Below are 18,251 nucleotides of genomic sequence, written 5' to 3'. Positions count from 1 at the left end.
GTGGGCCGCAGAGAAATCTCATCCCCAGAGCACCCCCAAAAAAACAATCCAGGCTGCGCAGAAACACAAGGCTGCGCAGCCCACATGGCCCACGCAAGAATCCTCCCCACCCACTCACTGCTTAGCTGGCAAACTTGCCTGCTAAATTGCTATTTTTCCTTTTTCCGACCATCATCTGTTCTGCTGTGCTAGGAGATTTAGATTAGCTAGGAAGCAGGAAATGGTTGGATTTCTTGCTTTCTAGCTAGTCTTTAGATCTTTAGCTCTGCTTTTAAGCAAAGCCTGAAGGTCCTAAGTGCAGACTCACTGCAAGCAAATTCAGTGCAGACTCACGGCAAGCAAATTTGAGAGACTGAGCTAGCCAATGGCAGATAGATAGATCACTGAATGATTCTGTGAGCAACTCAGTCTGCCTGCCTGCTTTGCCTGATTTTGGGTAAAAATTGCTTTTTTTATATAAAAAAATCAGTATTTACATACATGACGTGTTCTGAGTTTTGAGTTTGCTTGCAAGCAAATTTTATGTGACAGACTGAGCTAGCCAATGGCAGATAGATCTCTGAATGAATCTGTGATTCTGTGAGCAACTCAATCTGCCTGCCCGCTTTGCCTGATTTTGGGTAAAAGTTGCTCTTTTTTTATAAAAAAAATCTATATATATAAATATTGATAATATTTACATACTATGCCTAGCCAGTCAACATGACCACCAAGCCACACCCACAGAACCTGTTAGTGGTCCCTGGGATTAAAAATTATGAGTTTGGTGGTCCCTGAGGTCCCAAAAGATGGCAACCCCTGTTCTATACAACGGCTGTAAGTACAAGGACCTGTCTTAACTACTCATCATTCAGCACCACAGTAACTCCATAACAGTTGGTGAATGAGCAAATGTTAAATGAGTACTCGTACATGTACTTCACAACCTGTGGGAACCCCCTATGAAATATTTGTATTTCAAAATGTTCAAAAGAAGTTCCATGTCCTTCATGCACTAAATTTTTTGAACAGAAAATATGTAAGTTTGCATCCAGAACAAGCTATACATCAACTTTTTATACATCTCTTACTTTAAAACAGCACAGTATTCATGTATTTTGGTACTCTTAAAGGTCAAGTTAAAAAAATACTATGTGGGCAAAAATGTTTTACAAATAATTATCTGCTTTTCTTAAGCCAGGGCTGTCAAACTCCGGGCACGGGCTAGATGTGTCACGTGCTGACCATGCCTATGCCGTTTAAAGTGGGGAAAAGTCCCGATATGTCACATGAAGCACGTCATGAGTTTGACACCCTTGCCTTAAGCTATGCAAAATAATTCATACCCAAAGTATATTTCCTATTGATAATCAGTATACAATTATAGTTTTAGTAACATATACTTTTCTATGCAGTTTCATTTTAACTACCATTTATGACTAACTTGACTAAGATACTTTCTTCATGATCTGATCTCAGTGTTATGCTGGTTTAGCAGATTAAAAACTGTTAAAACAAAATGCATATGTAAGAATTGTTGCCAGGAAATATAATGCTTACTTAAATCAAGAGATGTTCCCAGTTTTTAAAAGGAAGTTTTATTTGAACAAGTTTCACTTAGCGCAATACACCTAAAAATAAATCACAACACAATGAAAGATTAAACCAAGGTCTCAGATGTCATCTGAACACTAAGACCAAAATCCTAAAAATAAGCTGTATTGCACCTCACATTTCCCTATTAACTTAAAAAGCATAAATGTGCCTTACAAGATATTAAAAGAAAAAACTAGAACTAACATGCCAAAGGTTCACTTGAATTTCCAACACAGCTCCTATAACTTGTTTGTACAAAAAGCATGTTCCCGAACATGCACTGAAAACAGTGTTTGGTGTTATGTGGCATAAGAGCAACATTTAACATAATTGAAACAGCTTTAACCTAAATACACTTACTGCTCAAATACATTCCTACAACAAAAACTGGAAAAAGCTGAGTTGTTTAACAGGAACTTCTTTACTGGACTTACACCCTAGATGAATGTTTCAGCATATTCAAAAATACTGAACCTGAATGTTTTAAAATGATCCTGATTTCACTTACAAGTAAAGCATAAATCACAAGCTTGTATTGCAAAACTGTTAAACTTAGTTTTTTGTTTTCTTAAAAAAATTGACAAAAAAAATCAGGTGACAAGTTACATTCCCCAGCCACCACTCATGTTGGACATGTTGGACATTCCAGCCATGCCATTCACCCCCATGGATGCACGATTACCACTGCTGTAGTAGCTGCTGTTCATTGCAGTCTGGTTACCTAGAGCAGATAACATATTATACAATTTAGTACAAAAGTGCAGTGCTATTTCTAAGGCAACATGCTCCTCCCAAGTTTCCCCTCTTAGATCGCCTTGCATAATCCTGTACTATTAAAAGACAAACTTCCTTCATGTCATTGTATGTTTTAAGATGTCTATAAAGCCAACTGCAAACAGTTTGCCAGATTTTTGCAAAGCATAGAATAGAATCAAATCCTGGAACAGCTTCATGCCCTCCCTCTACTGCACAAAATAATACACATGACCACTTTACATACCATGAGATGCCAGAACTAGTTTCATGTGGTTTGGATCCAAATCTTGATCACTCGGCATTTGCCAAACTATTTTCAGATTTAAAAAAAAATCTATGCTCAATCAGGGCTCTCCATTGATCTTGCTCCTCTAGATTTTGATGTTCTAAAGCTAAAACCAAATACTTGGACAAACTCAAAATATCTACACTTCTTTGCTGAAGCATGACGACCCTCATATATATGGCTAAATAATTCAAATACAATTCTAAATAGCCTTCTAAAGAGTAATAAAAATATCTTACCATATCCACTCATGCTGCTTTGACCACCGTAGCCTCCTCCATAACCCCCACTTAACTGCTGGTTAGCTGGACCACCATAACTGGATTGGCTTCCTTTAAAGTTAAGAATATATAAGTTAATTACTATCACTATATTTTATAAAGAGTATGAATTATAGTCCACTAAACAAGAAGTGTCATTCATTTGCCCTGAGGACTACATGAAACACAAATCTGTCTTCTTGTAGCAATACTTTGTAAGCTACCCAGAGTCACTGACAGCAAGCTAGGCAGCCATATAAGCTTTATTAATTAAATAAATACTACTTTGATTCTCTTCCTTAATACTCAGGGAAGACCTCTCTAGACCAGCATTCAAATTATTTATTTTTGTGGCTTCTAAATTCATTATTGCTAGCTGGTCAATTTTTAAGGAAAGTGATTTTATTGTTCTTTGATTACATAGTACATTAGTTTTCAGAAACATTACTTTACCTTCATCTCAAGTGAATTAATTGGCTAAATATTAAGTGGTGTCCGGAAATAAAGAGATTTACATGTTCTGGGGCTTGCATTGCTAAAACACACTGTACTGTATTTGGCACTTGAAACAAGGAAAACAAAATCAACATCTGCTTACATCACCACTAATTCCTCTGCTTGTAATCTATATCAAAATAGCAAAACAGCAAAAATACAAAACGTAGCTGATCATAGTTCTAATTAAAAGCTCACTTGTTTCATTTCTCTGCAAAACATTTTGCAGTTGAAAATATGAATTTTAGTTTTCTTAACCTTATTTGGCAAAAAAAAAAATCATTCCGCAAAGTGCTATAAAAATAGCACATACCCTTTACACCACATGAAATCACTAAGAATTTCCATAAGCAAATTCAGCATGTGAAATTGTTCTATGCAGTACTAAAAGTATATGCTGAAAATCAAATAGATCTAGGAATTTAATAGGACATTACTAAAATGAATATGCTATAATAGCTGCCAATTCTACCTTTTATCCTAAATTCTTAATTCAAAAAGGAAGTAGCAACATTACTTCTCTTGTGATGGGTGGCAATATAAATTTGATATATACCAACATTCCCCACTATTATTACCACTCTCCAATCTAGAACCATTCTTTGCTCCATTCAGAGACAATATTTAACTTAATTGTCGGAATGTGTATGTAAAAGCTGCATACCTGCCAATGTGTTAGTGTTCCAATCTTGAACTACCCCTTCGGTTTCCTTGACTGTGATTAAAACAAAGTTGAATTTCAGTTTCAAGTAATTTAGAACAAACAGGAACCACATAAAATCAGCCAATTTTGTTAAATATCAGCAGCACTAATGTGAAACTAAATTGTTTACACCTACCCATTGCTCCCATCATTTGACTTCCATATGCACCACCACTTCCTCCAGCTGTAGAATTCAAGAAGAGTTCTACATATCTGTGTTCTGTGAAAACACAAAGACAACAATGCACTGAGCTTACACAAGACCATCAAATTTTCAGTGAAGACCTAAGTAACATTAGGTATTTCAATGCAAATATATTGTTCAATTATTAAGAAATACAATAATTTATTCCGCTAATATTGATAAAATGGTGTAATGCTGTAAATCAGGGATGTCAAACCTGATCGCATTGCACGCCGTGACATATCGCGATGTTTTTTGCCTTGCGGAGTCAGGGTAGGCGTGGCGTGTACCACCCCAGGCATGGCCTGTGCAGGCCGGCCAGTTTAACAGGCCTGCTGTAGATCAAGCATGCAACTTACGCATATTTGCTTTGTCTTTCGACATTGCAGCAACGGCATCCTCATGAGTAGCAAACTCAACATCCGCCTCTCCAGTGACTCTGCCATCGGGTCCAATTTCAATGTGTACTCTTACCGGATTAAGAGGCGAAAAGAACTAAATAATGAACATCATATGGAAGCTGTCAGTCCATGAAAAATTCTCATACATTAACAATTAGTTTATTGTGATTCAATTAATGGAACAAAATCAAAAAAATGTACTTACATTATAAATATCATTCTCAGTAGCTCTGTACGGTAATCCTCTCATATGTACACAATGACCAGTTGTACTTTGGAAAGTAGAGGATCCATCACCATATCTATGATCTGACATTCCTGCAGAAAGAAGAGTCCACTCTAAATCTTTTGTATGTATACTATGTTTCTTCATTGCCCGTATAAAGAATACTTACCTCTTCCAAACCTATCAGATCCAAAGCCATAGCCATCATTATATCCATTGTAGTCATCATAGCCACCATAGCCTATAAACCATAATTCAACATTTATTGAAATGAACCAAATACTGCTCATTATAGGCAATTTGTAGAGTAAAAAAAGCTGTGCTTCCTTACCTCCACCATAAGCACCACGTCTCATTCTTTCAAAACCACTGCCTCTACCAAGGCTGTTATAGCCTCTTCCCACACCTGGCCGGTCATAAGGACCAGGCCGCTGCATGGCCATTAATTTGCGAGGAGGGTCATAATGAGTGCGCACTTCTGCTCTGCTACTCTTGAAAATTTCAATGTACCTAGAAGGTTTACATACATAAAAATAGTTCAGGTTTTTTTTTTATAAACACACAAAATTACAAAAAGATAGTACATTTAAAACCCTGCAGCCTTGGAACTGACAATTATAGGCCAGTTTTTCCTAAGAATTATCCAAGGCTAATTTTAAAAAAATAGTTTGAAGTATGTGCTAATTAAGCTATCCCAACCTTAAGGGTTAATGACAGCAAACAGTCAAAATATGCTCTGGAGGGAAACATGTCCACTCAACAGGACCCATGTTTTGCTCATATGGCAATTGAGAGGAGGGCTAAAAAACTAGCCTCCGCCAGAATTTTAACCCATCAATACATTACAACAAGCTTTATGTGCTCACAAGACCTCCTATGCGTTTGCATAGCAAATTAGCATAGGCAAAAGATGCATGCTTTAATTAGTCACAAAATTTAGAATAACCCTTTGTGACATTTTTGAAAGTTAATTCTTTTATGTGAAAATTACACAAGAAAATGTTACATCATTGTATAGAACAAGTTTAGTAATCACATTTTCTTATGGTAATAAAAGGCTATGTGTATTTAGAACTAGAGGCATAATTGGTGCTATTAAGGAAATGTAAAGCCATAATCTCTCAACTTCTGTAAATAACTTTAAACTAAATCAGAATTAACAAGATAACGTGAAATAGGGAAGAGCAAAACAAGCACATCAGCCAGTCTGCACATGAATTATAAGAAAGTAATATTTATGAAAACAAAGGAGGTGTTAGAATATGAAAGTATATTGTAAAGTGAGCACTTAAGAAGAGAGAATATGGATTTAACAACAGTTTACCATAAGAAGAGCGACATATCCAACCAACCATCCATCCCCACCTGTGCCCTATTCTTTCCTTGTGTTTCTTTAGAGCCTTTTCAGCTATTTCCTGTGAAGCAAACTGCACGAAGGCCTCCCCCGTACTCCTCCCCTGGAAGTCCACCGGCAATGTTATCCCATTTGGCACGATTTCCAACCCTTCAACCCAAGGACAAATAACCCCAGTAGGGGGTAATATTAACATCACGAGCCCAATCAAGATTTTCTTATAGCTTTAAAAATATACCAGAAGTTATACTTTATATTTAGAATCAGTATACCGTAGTATTAACTCTATAACAGGAACATGTCAATATAAATGCAGCAAATATAACATTCTTAACTTATCCTGCTTGCATACAGCCACATTGCTGCAGCTTTAATAACAATATTCTCTCAAATTAATGCAGGATATGCTAAGAAAAGCAATATTCCATTTTTAATATAAACAAATTACAATTTTCAATTAAAATTAAAGCAAAGCAAGAATAATTCTACAAATCAGAATACATAATTCAAAGATAGCTATGTAAAATATTTCACAGTTCTAAAATAACAATTTGTATCATATTATTTCAAGTAACTAAAAATGTAAACATTTTTAAAGGTTTGTAGCAAAATCTTTAGAATAGACATTTTTCAATAAAATCTGAAGTTAATGCAAGTTGATCTCATATTTCAGAAATACATTTAAGATTCTTTGGACTACTGGTGCATTCAGAACATTTAAATGTAAAGCTAATTTTTATATTTCTTTTACTCTTAATTTTTGCTATATAAATGCATGAACTTTTAAGTCAATTTTATACAAACTATAAAGACATTGCAAAACATAAAACCAGTCCTTTGTACAAACATAGAAAAATAATTTTATGTATTGATATTTAATGCCAGAGAAAATGTTCGATTTATTTTAGAGTAGATAAATGTAAACAAAGTCTACGTCAAAAAAGAAAATTTCAAAATATTAGCTCTGCAAATATATCTTTAGCACATAGCAGAGATTATATCAAATCAAAAATTTAATACAAATGTTTATACTACATATTGTTTTATTCTCACTACCCCACCCATCTCCCCTCCTCCCACATTGTAAACACTTCATCTGATTAAAACTTCTGAAAAATCTTTGATATTCCTTGATATTTTGATTGATATATTAACATCCAAAGTTGGGAACTAAAATGTTTTCCACTTTCAGCCAATTTAAAAATCAACAGTTTAATTAGAGACTCAGGTCAATTTTAACAAGCATTTAAAATAATTGTCTTAGAGTTAAACAATTAAAGTAATAATTTTTCCTCCAATCTATCATAAAACAAGAATTAGGTTTTACTAAATATTTCAAATTATATAGTTCAAGTTTTTGTCTTTTTGAACACTTAAAAGAACCATTCAATATTAAAAGTGTAATAAGCATGATCATGGTTTACTTTATTACTAAATTAATACTTGGCATTATTTCAGAACCACTAAATTCTAATCTTTACCCATACTTACAGCTAGGACTTATACCCCACATACCTGAGAAAAACTGAACAATTTCTTCCTTGCTACAACCAAATGGAAGTCCTCTAAGACGTACAAAACCATCATTAGCAGTATCAGGGCTGTTAGGACCAGTATGCTTCAGAACCCAATCCATTTCAACGTTGTTTGACTTGAAGACTGCAAGAGGCACTTAGAATTAATGAATTCTGGAATCTGGCATAAAAAGGCTAATGCACGACAATCATTTGGAGAACAGGATTACATTTATACACACATAAAAAATACTCATGCATCTAAATTCCACCCAAAATAACTGATCAGTTACTATGTCAATTTAATCCAAACCTTCAACATATCTGTGTCCCATTGTTTCTCTGTCTTTTTTCAATGCCAATTTCACATCTTCTTCTGTTTCCAATTCAACAAATGCTTCTCCACTTGGTCTTCCTTCTCTTGTGTAGATAAAACGGACCCCTGAAGATCCATTTAATATTTTGCATTCTAAGAAAAAGTGAAGTGAGTTAAAAACACAAGGAGTCTTCTAGCAAAAGTCAAATGTATGTAACAATGTTTCTTAAGGCTATTATCCAAACCATAAAACTGGAAACAAAATTAAGCAAAAAATAATTGTCAAATAATTAATTCTAAAATAGGAAGAGGAAAAGATACCATTTACAGTGTACATTACAGGCTACATACAGAACAGAAATTAACTAACAATTTAATTCAGTGAGGAAAGGAGATTCTAATTAACAAGGTAATAGGCACAACCCATACAAAGTACATTGTTATCAAGATGCTCAAAACAGGAATTTCCTTCTCACCACGGGAGGTATACTCAGAACCACCACAATCTATTACTTCCCTAAAATTATGTCACCACCCAACATAATGCAATAATTATACAAGGAAAAAGGAATATTTCACATTTTACCGAACCTGAAAAGGAAAACTCACAACCGGAAATACCAAGCTGCTCCGGGAAAGGGAAAGCTTTATTGTACGGTTTAGCCAGAACGAGAGCCAGAAAACTTACCGGAGAAAAATCTTTGCACTTCATCTGCGGAGCAGGACCAGGGCAATCCCCGCACTTTTACGACATAACCCTCACCGCCTTCCGTGTTCAACATCATGCTAGATGTGAGGGTAGTCTCAGTTTCGCCTTCTGTTGCTAGGGGCAGACAAAAACGTCGCCACACTGAGTGGGGTAGAAATTTCGCAACCCGGCCCATATAACGCCCCCCAGACTTCGCGTTTGCCCATCTCCGCTTTTCCAATGCCTACCCCACGTACACATGGCGACCGATATCCTCGTCCAGGACACTGGAGACGGTTTGAAGAGTCACTTCACCTCTCCAAACACAGAAAGCCGGGCGGCTGTAGCGGTACGCGCTGCGTTCTTAGGAAATGGCGGCGAAAGAGTAATGCGTTTCCGCTCGGCCAGGCCCTAGTGCCGCTTTCACCTCAAAAAACGCGCTTCGACTGCTGCTAGTAACCTGAAGAGAACAACCGGCTGAAGAGATGGATCCCAAATTCGGAAGTTCTTCGAACTAGTCTGCAACCAACAAATTACTAAACTAAAAGTAAGCTCACCTTCTTCTAAGTCGGCCGCGGCGTGGCTGAAAATGGAGCCCAAAACGCACGCGCGTACGTTACCTCCCATAGTGCGCATGCGTCCTGAAGATTGTTTCTTCCCCTTCTCCACCCCCCCTTCTTTAAGCGTCACCCCACCCTCTACAGCACAAATCCGAAAGCGATTTTATTGAGAAAGAAGGTCCTACTGAATATAATTCGAAATAAAACTTCCCCGGAATTAAACTAGAGTCGCCTTCACCTTATTTAAAAAGTATGTGCTCGTTCCTGCAATCATCCTCGTTCCCATTGCGGGGAGCCTACCGGACAGGGGAAAAACCACTCGCACAGCTGAAGACAAAGCCCGCCACGTTTTTATCCTAAACTAAAATTTTGTACTCCGCTGCTCAATTAAGAAACGCATCCACAGCCTTTCAACAAAACTGCGTTTTAGCTTTTCATTTTAACCTCAGCTTAAATCAAGTTTTTGACACATTTGAGCCAATCGCTAACTTCTCAGAATAGGAAAGTGTCAATCGCGAGACTTCGCAACTACGATCACACAAAACTTTAAAAAATGGATTCATTAAGCACACGCAACAAATTTTAGACTTTCAAATACCTTTAACACTGCGCTCAAAACGTAGCCTATACGCCTATATACGGCGTATACAGAAGGCTTTGATCCTCCAGAGAAAAATTGCTAAAAGTACATAGAAACGTGGGGAAAATGGCGGCTCTATATAAACGACACTTCAAGAAATGGGCGGCGACTTGAAGTTTACTCAAATCCGCATCTAAGATACGGTGACGGCTGAGAGGCTAGGAAGCGGGAACCGAAGGCAAAAAGTTCTCTGTAGCCAAAACAAGAGGAGGGTTGGCTGTGCCGTTACAGATTGGGCGAGTAGAAGCGGCATTCTTGAAGGGGTGAAGGCGGCACGAGACACAAAGGCCTTAATCACGTATCCTTCCCGCCAAACGACACTGCCCGAGTCTTAACTCCCTGAACTTCAGCTTTCAAAACCGCTTGAAAAAAGGACTCAATTGCATAAAACAGATAAGTAGCTTCGTGCCTTATAATAGTGGTTTATTATCTTCTAGAATCGAGGCCAAACAACAACATATCTATTTATTAGCTAATCCTACAAATAAAGTCCTGCTTAGGCTAGTCCTGCAACATGGGGTCCACTAAATATTTTTCTTGAGAGCCAGATTAATTGACCTGTTAAGATTGAGCATCACAATTCTTCCCCGCCTTACCACGACCAAAATAAAACATGCAAGCACTAAATAGCTAGTTCAGATTGGGTGGACTTTTAAAAATGATTTCTAATTATTAACAGGTCACAAATGTACTAAGAAAAAAAAATCATGGAAAAATTTGAAGTGTTTCCAAAAGCTTTTTATATTGTAAATTGACCATATTTTTAACACCAACATCACTAAGTGCAAGGATAGGCATTATTAAAATGTATTTGGATCAGAAAAATCTTGAATTCCTGTCATGTCTTCCACCCCAACTTCCACTCAAGCAGCATTGCAATTATAGTATTAACCTCTTGGAAACTGCCAATTCTCAATATCATGGTTATCCCAAAGGTACTTTTTCAAAAGGCAACTGGACTTTGTTTTTCCTTGAAGACATTTTGCTTCTCATCCAATAAGAAAAAGCACCTTTGGGACTACAGTTGTTCACTTATTATGGTGAACATTCAAACATCTGGAGTTGAGTATCAATTTTTTTTTTTATTTTTTCATTGCACATCGTACAACAAAATCAAACATCTTCAGTGCGTATCATGACCATGAAAATAAACAAACACACATCCTTCACCCTCCACACATGAATGAAACCCCACACACACACCGCATCAATACTGCACTATACAGCAGAATTCAAATAGCTACTGCCCTGGGTTAGAAGCTGTTTTTCAGCCTATTTGTTTGTTTTTATGTACTGTCTGCCAGATGGTAATAGTTCAAAAAAAGGGTTCCCAGGATTAGATGGATCTTTGAGAATGTTTTGAACTTTCTTAAGGCAGCAGGAGCTATAAAGCTCTTCCAAAGAGGGGAGAAGGCAACCAGTAACTGAAATGAGAATGGGGCTAAAGATCAATTCCTAAAATTCAAACCAACATGAATTTCAGGATTAAGCATTGCCACACATGAATTGTTCAAGTCTATAGATATAATAATTTAAATGATTTTATGTAGCACCTTAACATTGCACTTATTTTGCTTCATATAACTTAACAGAAACAGGTTTTAATTGTGCTATATGTATGTTTGCAAGACCCTGCAGTTTTCTTGGTAAGGTTTTTCAAAAGTAATTTTTCCATTAGCTCTTTCCTAGAGCTGAGTGGGAATGACTTGTCCAAGGTCACACAATTGGCTAATTAGAATCATGGTCTCCTTGTTTCTACTCTGGTACCAAACTGACTCTCTACTTCAGTTTTTGCTAAATACCAACATGAAGTCCAATCCATCTGGAAAGATAGGTTCAGCAAGCACCTTTATTCAGCACCTATTTAGTTCTCACCTTTATTATTTTTATAAATAACTCAAAGCAGCAAACATATCAAACACATCTTCCTCCTCCTATTTTCCCCACAATAACCAATAACCACTGTGAGGTGGTTGGGCTGAGAGAGAGAGTGACCCAAAGTAAGCCAGCTGGCTTTCATGGCCAAAGCTTGATTTCAACTCATGGCTCTATCAAAGTCGTGGCTCACAAAATGCATCATACACTTGCCATGCCCACACCCAGTTTAGCAAAGGTGGAAACGGTCATGTCACATGACGCCACGAGTTTGACACCCCTGCACTAGACCAACGATTTACTTGACTTGACATAGGGAGAAATCTAAAAAGTATATTTTAATATTACAATACATACTTGCATTTATTTTATTTAAGGTATGCGTTTGCTCTCAATTCATTTGAATCAGGAGACATCACTGAAACAGTGGCAATTTATCAGGACTGGCTTACCTGGCTATTGAAACAGTTCTGAGTCTGACTTAGAATTTAGACGGAATTATTTATCTCCATACAACTCCTGAGATGATTCCTTCTGCCAAAACTGGTTATGATTTGAAATGTATTACTGATGACAAATTGAGATTACAGCCATAACATTTAGATAATATAGACTACAATCTGAGGACAACTGAAAGATTTAAGCAAACTTCAAACTTTCAGACTTGCAAGCTCTTGAAGTTAAATCTTTCAAAACTATATACAAACCAGAATATATATACACTGGCAGAGATCCCATTGAGGCACAAAGTTAGGATCATATATTCTCTCAATCTAGATGCAGCCACTTCCCAAGTTGAATTAACCACAAAACAAAATAATTGAATATACCGGTATGCATAGCAAGTTTTGATTTCGCCACATACTATATCTACCTGTATTATACATAGATCATAACCATCTTCCAATTTAAAGTTGTTTGGAGAGTGGGAGTAGGATACAAATGTAATATAAAATATATATCCCTAGTCAAGTATTTTGTTTCCCCTTTCTATCACATTAAATTATAATTTGGTGATAATCTTATAGTTTTGAGATTGTATCTTGACCTTCATGCAAGTTCCCAATCACCATCTTGCTACAGCAACACATTTTCTTAATTCAACTGATACACATTTAGAGAATATCTTAATTTTAGGTATATAGGCACAAAATTGATTATTGCTTACAGCAATTGAAGTGCTGACAAATCTAAACCCTAGACTCGTCTTTTGATGGTTCTTATGTCAAGATTCCATATACTGTACATACTCACTGTTGCCAGGAAACAACAATGGAGACTCAGTTAAGAGATTCTGATGTTGATTTAAACATTTAAAGTAAATATTGCTATTAAAATGGAAATTTCAATACTTAGCCTAGTTTGACTCTTATATTATCCGTAGATATTAAATGCCAAGGTATCTGCAATCTATTCACTGATCAATCTAATTAATTAAATATTAAGGCTGCAATCCTAAATCTGTACTTAAGCAAATTCATCCACAATTTCAATTAGATTCTATTTTCAAATGTACATACTTTATTCCAAAGGTGCTTTTTCAAGAGCAACTGGACTTTCTGGTTTTTCTTTGAAGACATTTCAATTCTCATCCAAAAAGCTTCAGTTCTAACTGGATGGTGGGGATTTATATTCATTGCAGACAGCTGAACATTTGCATTCTTTTACAGAGGTTGAACCAGTTGGAGGTTTGTCAGTTTCCTCAGGATCACCCAAGTACTAGTGCAAATGAATGTGGAACCTTCTTGGAACTGCTGAAAGGACTGTGTTCCTGTGATCTGCAGGAATAATTTGTGCTTCAGTTTGAGATGCAGACAACAACAGCCTGTGCCTGTGCTCACCAGTGAAGGGACACAGGGCAGAAAACATCCTGCAGAAAGCACAACTCCACAACATAGTTCTTTCAACTGTTCCAAGAAGGTTCCACACCCATTTGCACTACTCAGGTAACCCTGAGGATATAGATAAACCTCCAAGTGGACTTTCTAAAAGAATGCAAATGACCAGCTGCCTACAAGGAATATAAATCCTTCTATTCCCCAACATCTAATCAGTTGAAGAAGCTTCTTGAATGAAAAGTGAAACATCTTCAAAGAAAAACAAGAATGTCCAGTTGCCTCTTGAAAAAGCATCTTTGGGACAACCATGACTGAGAATCTCCATAGACAAATATGCTTTATTATTAGGCTCTATGTAAGTAGAAAGATGTAAAACGTAGGGCAGAATTAGAATTAGATGCACTTGAAAGCATTTGCAAAACATTTAGTATATTTTCTATTCTCTATTTTTAAAATATAGAAATGCATGAAGTCACTATAGCATAAAGGGAGAGAAGAAAAGGAATTCAACTGGAATATCTGGAAAATTTTCACGTGAAATCTGGCTTTATGAGGACAATGAGGTATACATCTCTTGCTACTTAGACACTTTAATGCTAGAAAAAATAAATTAAAAAATCCTTCAGAGAAGAATGTAATCATGTATTTGAATATTACATATTCAAGGTTAGTTCTCTTTAATGCCACTTTCTAAGGAATATAAATGATATATTACAGTGTCATAAATGTTCATATACTCATGAATCTTTAGATTCAAAAACAGATGCATTCAGTGGTTTATAACAGCAGATGTCAGCAATGTCTGGTTGAATTTTAATCAAGCTTCAGTGTATGCAAAACTCTTCAAGGCTATGACAATTTTAAGAGTAAAGTAAAATACAGACACAAGAAATATTTTCTAATTTTTTGAATGTAACTTTCTGAAAACTACAAATTCTATGAATGTTTATAAAGAACAAGAGTAATATGTAGAAAAACATTTTTAAAGAGTTTAGGGAAAAATTCCAGTATCATGAAACTGAGGTAACTACTACTATACTCAGACATGAAAAAAGTAGTAACATACTCATCTGAGACAGTGCAATCCTAATTATTAATTGAAAAAAATTAATTGAACTCAGGTGAAATACAATCTGATGTTCTTTTGGAGAATGGATTTTGACAACCTGCAAGGCATATCCATTTTGGTCTTAGATGTTAATGAAAATTTCAGAAACGATGCAATAAAACAAGAATACCAGTTAGAACAAGTAAGCATTATTTCTCCTTAATTTACAGTGTCATTTTTAAACTCATTACTAAGGGCTCAGTTCATAACTTTGTATTGTGTACCTATTCTTGGAATAATTTGTTTATCATGCCAGGTTAAAATACATCTCATTTTGGAGCAGAATGATACATGAATAACCATAATAAATCACTTTGTATTTTATAGGCAACGAAACTTCAAATATCTCAAGGCATTCCATCCTTTTCATTTTATAGCATTACTAGCAAATTCTTTTATAATCTGCACTATATTTTAATTATATTCTAAATTTTCATGCGAGTACCTTACCTATCTCCATTTCAAGACTTATTTATAAATGTATCTATATGACCAACAGTAAGCAGATGCTTTTAGAGTTTTTTGGAATTTGATGCAATTTGAAATGTTTGCAAATAGGTCCAAAGTGGAGGAAACCATCTTATGTCTTCTATAACAGTTTCTTTTACATAGAGATATATTAACAAACTTAAACTTTTATTGCAAATATACAATGCAATATTAAAAGTATATTACTGGAAATTTAAGAACAATAGTTTCTACTTCTCTTGTGAGTGTAGTACAGAAACAAAACAAAAGCATACTTATTAAATATGAGACCAGTTAACCAACTAATGAAGACACGGAACACTCTTTTGAATAGATTTTCTTATCTGACAATCAAACCAACTTTCAACTGGCTACTGACTACATAAGCAAAATTTTACCCTCAATATTCCCATTAATAAGCTTCACTATCTTGGCTTGAGTACCTTTGTTTTCACAGATCAAGGCTTTTTTGACTGCTTAGCAAATGAAGATATTCTTTGGAGAACACACTAAGAAAACTATTATCTAATGAGCACAAGCTACTCATACTGATAATAGATCTCAACATGCACAATATTTTCAGTGAACAAATCCAATTGTTATCATTTTATATGTATTTAAATTTCAATAAAGATTTGTTAAGTACATCTTTACCTTTTTCATTAGGGCCAATCTAACAAATTTGCTTTGAAACTAATGCCACAAGTATGCTGTCAGCCATATTAATTCTATATTCAGTTTGTCATGGGCAAGTTGAGGAAGACAATTTCTCAGAAGGAAAAACTGTACTAATCCAGTATACCATTAAAGCATATTTAATCTAAATTCACAGATTTGCTCAACAATTGTGGTTTATTGTTGATTTAGAATATATGTACTTGTCCATTAAGGCTTAATATTATGCCCAAACAAGACTGTTGTGGTTTATATAAAGAACCAAAGTTAAAATCCTAACCTGTCAAGAGATTCTTACAACTGATTAATGGCAGCTCACTACACTAATTTTAAGAGGCCAGCACAGCTCTTCCTCAGGTAACTGAAGGATAATACATTTTTAGCCTCCACTATAGCATTCTTAATCCTTAAGACAATGGACACTTTCACAAGATGCATTAAGATAACTTATTAAATTACCCCAAAATCGTACTTTGTAGTGCTTTCAAAGACATACTTTAGAGTTAAAATAGGAGACTAATACTAATTAGCAGTTGAAGTATTGTAATTCTCATTTAGAATTTGATAAATGTTGATTAATGTAATTGAAATAGAGCTTGATTCTATTTCTGAGGTGGGGAACTATGGCCCTTTTATAACTTATGGACTTCAACTCATGGCTGGTTCAGGAATTCTGGGAGCTGAAGTGCACAAGTCATAAAAGAGCCATAATTCCCCATCCCTGCTCTATTAAGAGCTTTAAAATAAAGGACCCCTTCTTGATATTAATTTGTACATTTTCTTACACAAGAATCTCGTTTTCCACAACGATCAGCTTTAATGGCAACGTGGTTGCTCTGAAGACCATCTGTTGGGAGCCTAGTGGGCTACCTTATACAGTAGAGCATTGCTTGTAAGGGAGTCCCATGATTCCGACTAAGCCATTACTACCATTACAGGGCCTAATTACGAACAGGGAAGTTCCGGGGGAGAGCTGAATATTTCGTTTCTTTGGGCGATACGATACATGAGAAGGCAGCTCAAAACAGACCTCGACCAAAGGGCGTTACATTGCGCAATGGGACCAGCGCGAGATCCGTTCGCTCCGTTTTGTTATTGCCGTCGGTCACGTGTCCCGCTGCCTTCCATTTCGGGGATTTCCAACCTAACCACCATTGCCGGTCTTCCCTCTATCCAGAGTTCCTTTACCTCCTCTTTTTACTACAATCCGGCAGAGAACAGAAGGCCGTATCAACCCTAGCCGCCACTTCCTCGCTGCAGCCGGCCAGTCGAGACCGCAGCGCGCCTTGAGGAAACACCCACGACAATGGCGGAGGCAGGACGTGGTCAAAAGAAAGGGCGGGGGAAGGGAAGGAATAGGCGCTCAGGATAATTGGGAGGGAAGCCCCCCCACCCCCCGCCCCTTGCGCTTTCTTTAAAAAGCCACGCGGGGCAATTTACCGACGCGGGAAGGGAATCCCTTTCGCCGGCCGCATGTTTGAGGAAATGAGACATCCGACCTAAGTGTGGAAGCGAGGCCCCTCCCCCTCCCCGATCTGCGCCAACGCACGAAAACCCGCAGCAACGGCCTCAACCGTCGCTAGGCCGCAGATTCCTCCCTCCCTCCACTGCTCAGCGGCGCCCTCTCACCAAGGCCGGGGATTTCTGGGCCAGTCTCCTCGGTGTGACACGGATCCATCGCTTTTTCTCGTTGTCTCTTTTCTGCTTTGCGGCCCGGGACGATCAAGAATGATGCGAAGGGCGTCGAATAAATCAGTCAAGTGGGATACTAAAACAATACCCGGAAGGTATGGAGAGGGTAAATCAACGGCGCCGCTACCGCGGCTTGCTGGGAAAGTCTCGGTTTCGACCGCCTAAGTTACCCCCCCCCCCTCCCCATCTCCGAAAGCCGCCCCCGAGCACCCTTCTCCCCGCCACTCACCGAGCGTCCGCGCGGCTGCTCTCCGCCTCTATAAATAACTCGTTCCCCCACTTGTAGACTTGTGACATCAGATTAAATAACCCCTCCCCATGTCCGTCCTCTGCAGCCAACCAATCGCCTGGTTACAAAGGCACCATTTTTCACCCCCTCTTTCTTTAAAGTCGCAGGGTCTTTGTATTTGGGCGCTGGAAAACAAGGGGAGCCGGAAAGGGGGGCGAATAATTTGGTTTCAAAAGGCCGCGACAGACCACCACTCTAGGAGGCTCACCGGACCGGAAAGGAAATCTGACTAAATTCCAAAAGGCTGCCGTGCACATAAACATATTGAGGATGAAACTACGAGCTTTGTTTCTTCATATTTTCCTGGAAAATCCATATTCAAAAAAATATTCTTTTGTCAGTGCTGTC

At 37.2% G+C, this 18,251-nt stretch overlaps 1 protein-coding gene across 39 annotated transcripts; it reads right to left on the bottom strand.

Annotated features, from left to right (window-relative positions):
- Positions 1-1,561: 1,561 nt before the first annotated feature.
- On the bottom strand, positions 1,562-17,892 carry HNRNPH1 (heterogeneous nuclear ribonucleoprotein H1). Of its 39 annotated transcripts, none has more exons than XM_087955208.1 (16): positions 17,844-17,892; positions 17,552-17,690; positions 9,007-9,218; positions 8,759-8,893; positions 8,068-8,223; positions 7,756-7,899; positions 6,252-6,390; positions 5,218-5,396; positions 5,056-5,127; positions 4,866-4,999; positions 4,619-4,754; positions 4,212-4,295; positions 4,037-4,087; positions 2,857-2,949; positions 2,576-2,641; positions 1,562-2,296 (listed from the first exon to the last, which is right to left on the bottom strand). In XM_087955208.1, the coding sequence occupies exons 3-16, from the start codon at positions 9,017-9,019 to the stop codon at positions 2,178-2,180; spliced, it is 1,521 nt and encodes a 506-aa protein (XP_087811334.1). In that variant the 5' UTR covers positions 9,020-9,218; positions 17,552-17,690; positions 17,844-17,892; the 3' UTR covers positions 1,562-2,177. The 39 variants fall into 39 exon arrangements, with proteins under 39 accessions (XP_087811334.1, XP_087811339.1, XP_087811337.1 ...); XM_087955213.1 differs by having other exon boundaries at positions 4,866-4,978; XM_087955211.1 differs by having other exon boundaries at positions 8,759-8,887.
- Between the last annotated feature and the right edge of the window lie 359 nt (positions 17,893-18,251).

The sequence above is a fragment of the Notechis scutatus genome, chromosome 2 (genome assembly GCF_049901735.1).
Source record: "Notechis scutatus isolate UNSWTSFEM ecotype Mainland chromosome 2, rNotScu1.2, whole genome shotgun sequence".
NCBI lineage: Eukaryota > Metazoa > Chordata > Lepidosauria > Squamata > Elapidae > Notechis > Notechis scutatus.
This window is presented reverse-complemented; position numbering and strand designations above follow the sequence as displayed.

Bases quoted from the DNA above. Each gene is read 5' to 3' on its own strand.
- HNRNPH1 (XM_026686492.2), bottom strand. From the start codon at position 17,600: ATGGATCCGTGTCACACCGAGGAGACTGGCCCAGAAATCCCCGGCCTT. The intron at 6,391-7,755 runs GTATGTGGGGTA...CTTGGGTTGAAG, and splicing joins AATTGTTCAGTTTTTCTCAG to GGTTGGAAATCGTGCCAAAT. The intron at 5,397-6,251 runs GTGGGGATGGAT...TAAACCTTCTAG, and splicing joins AAGGAAAGAATAGGGCACAG to GTACATTGAAATTTTCAAGA.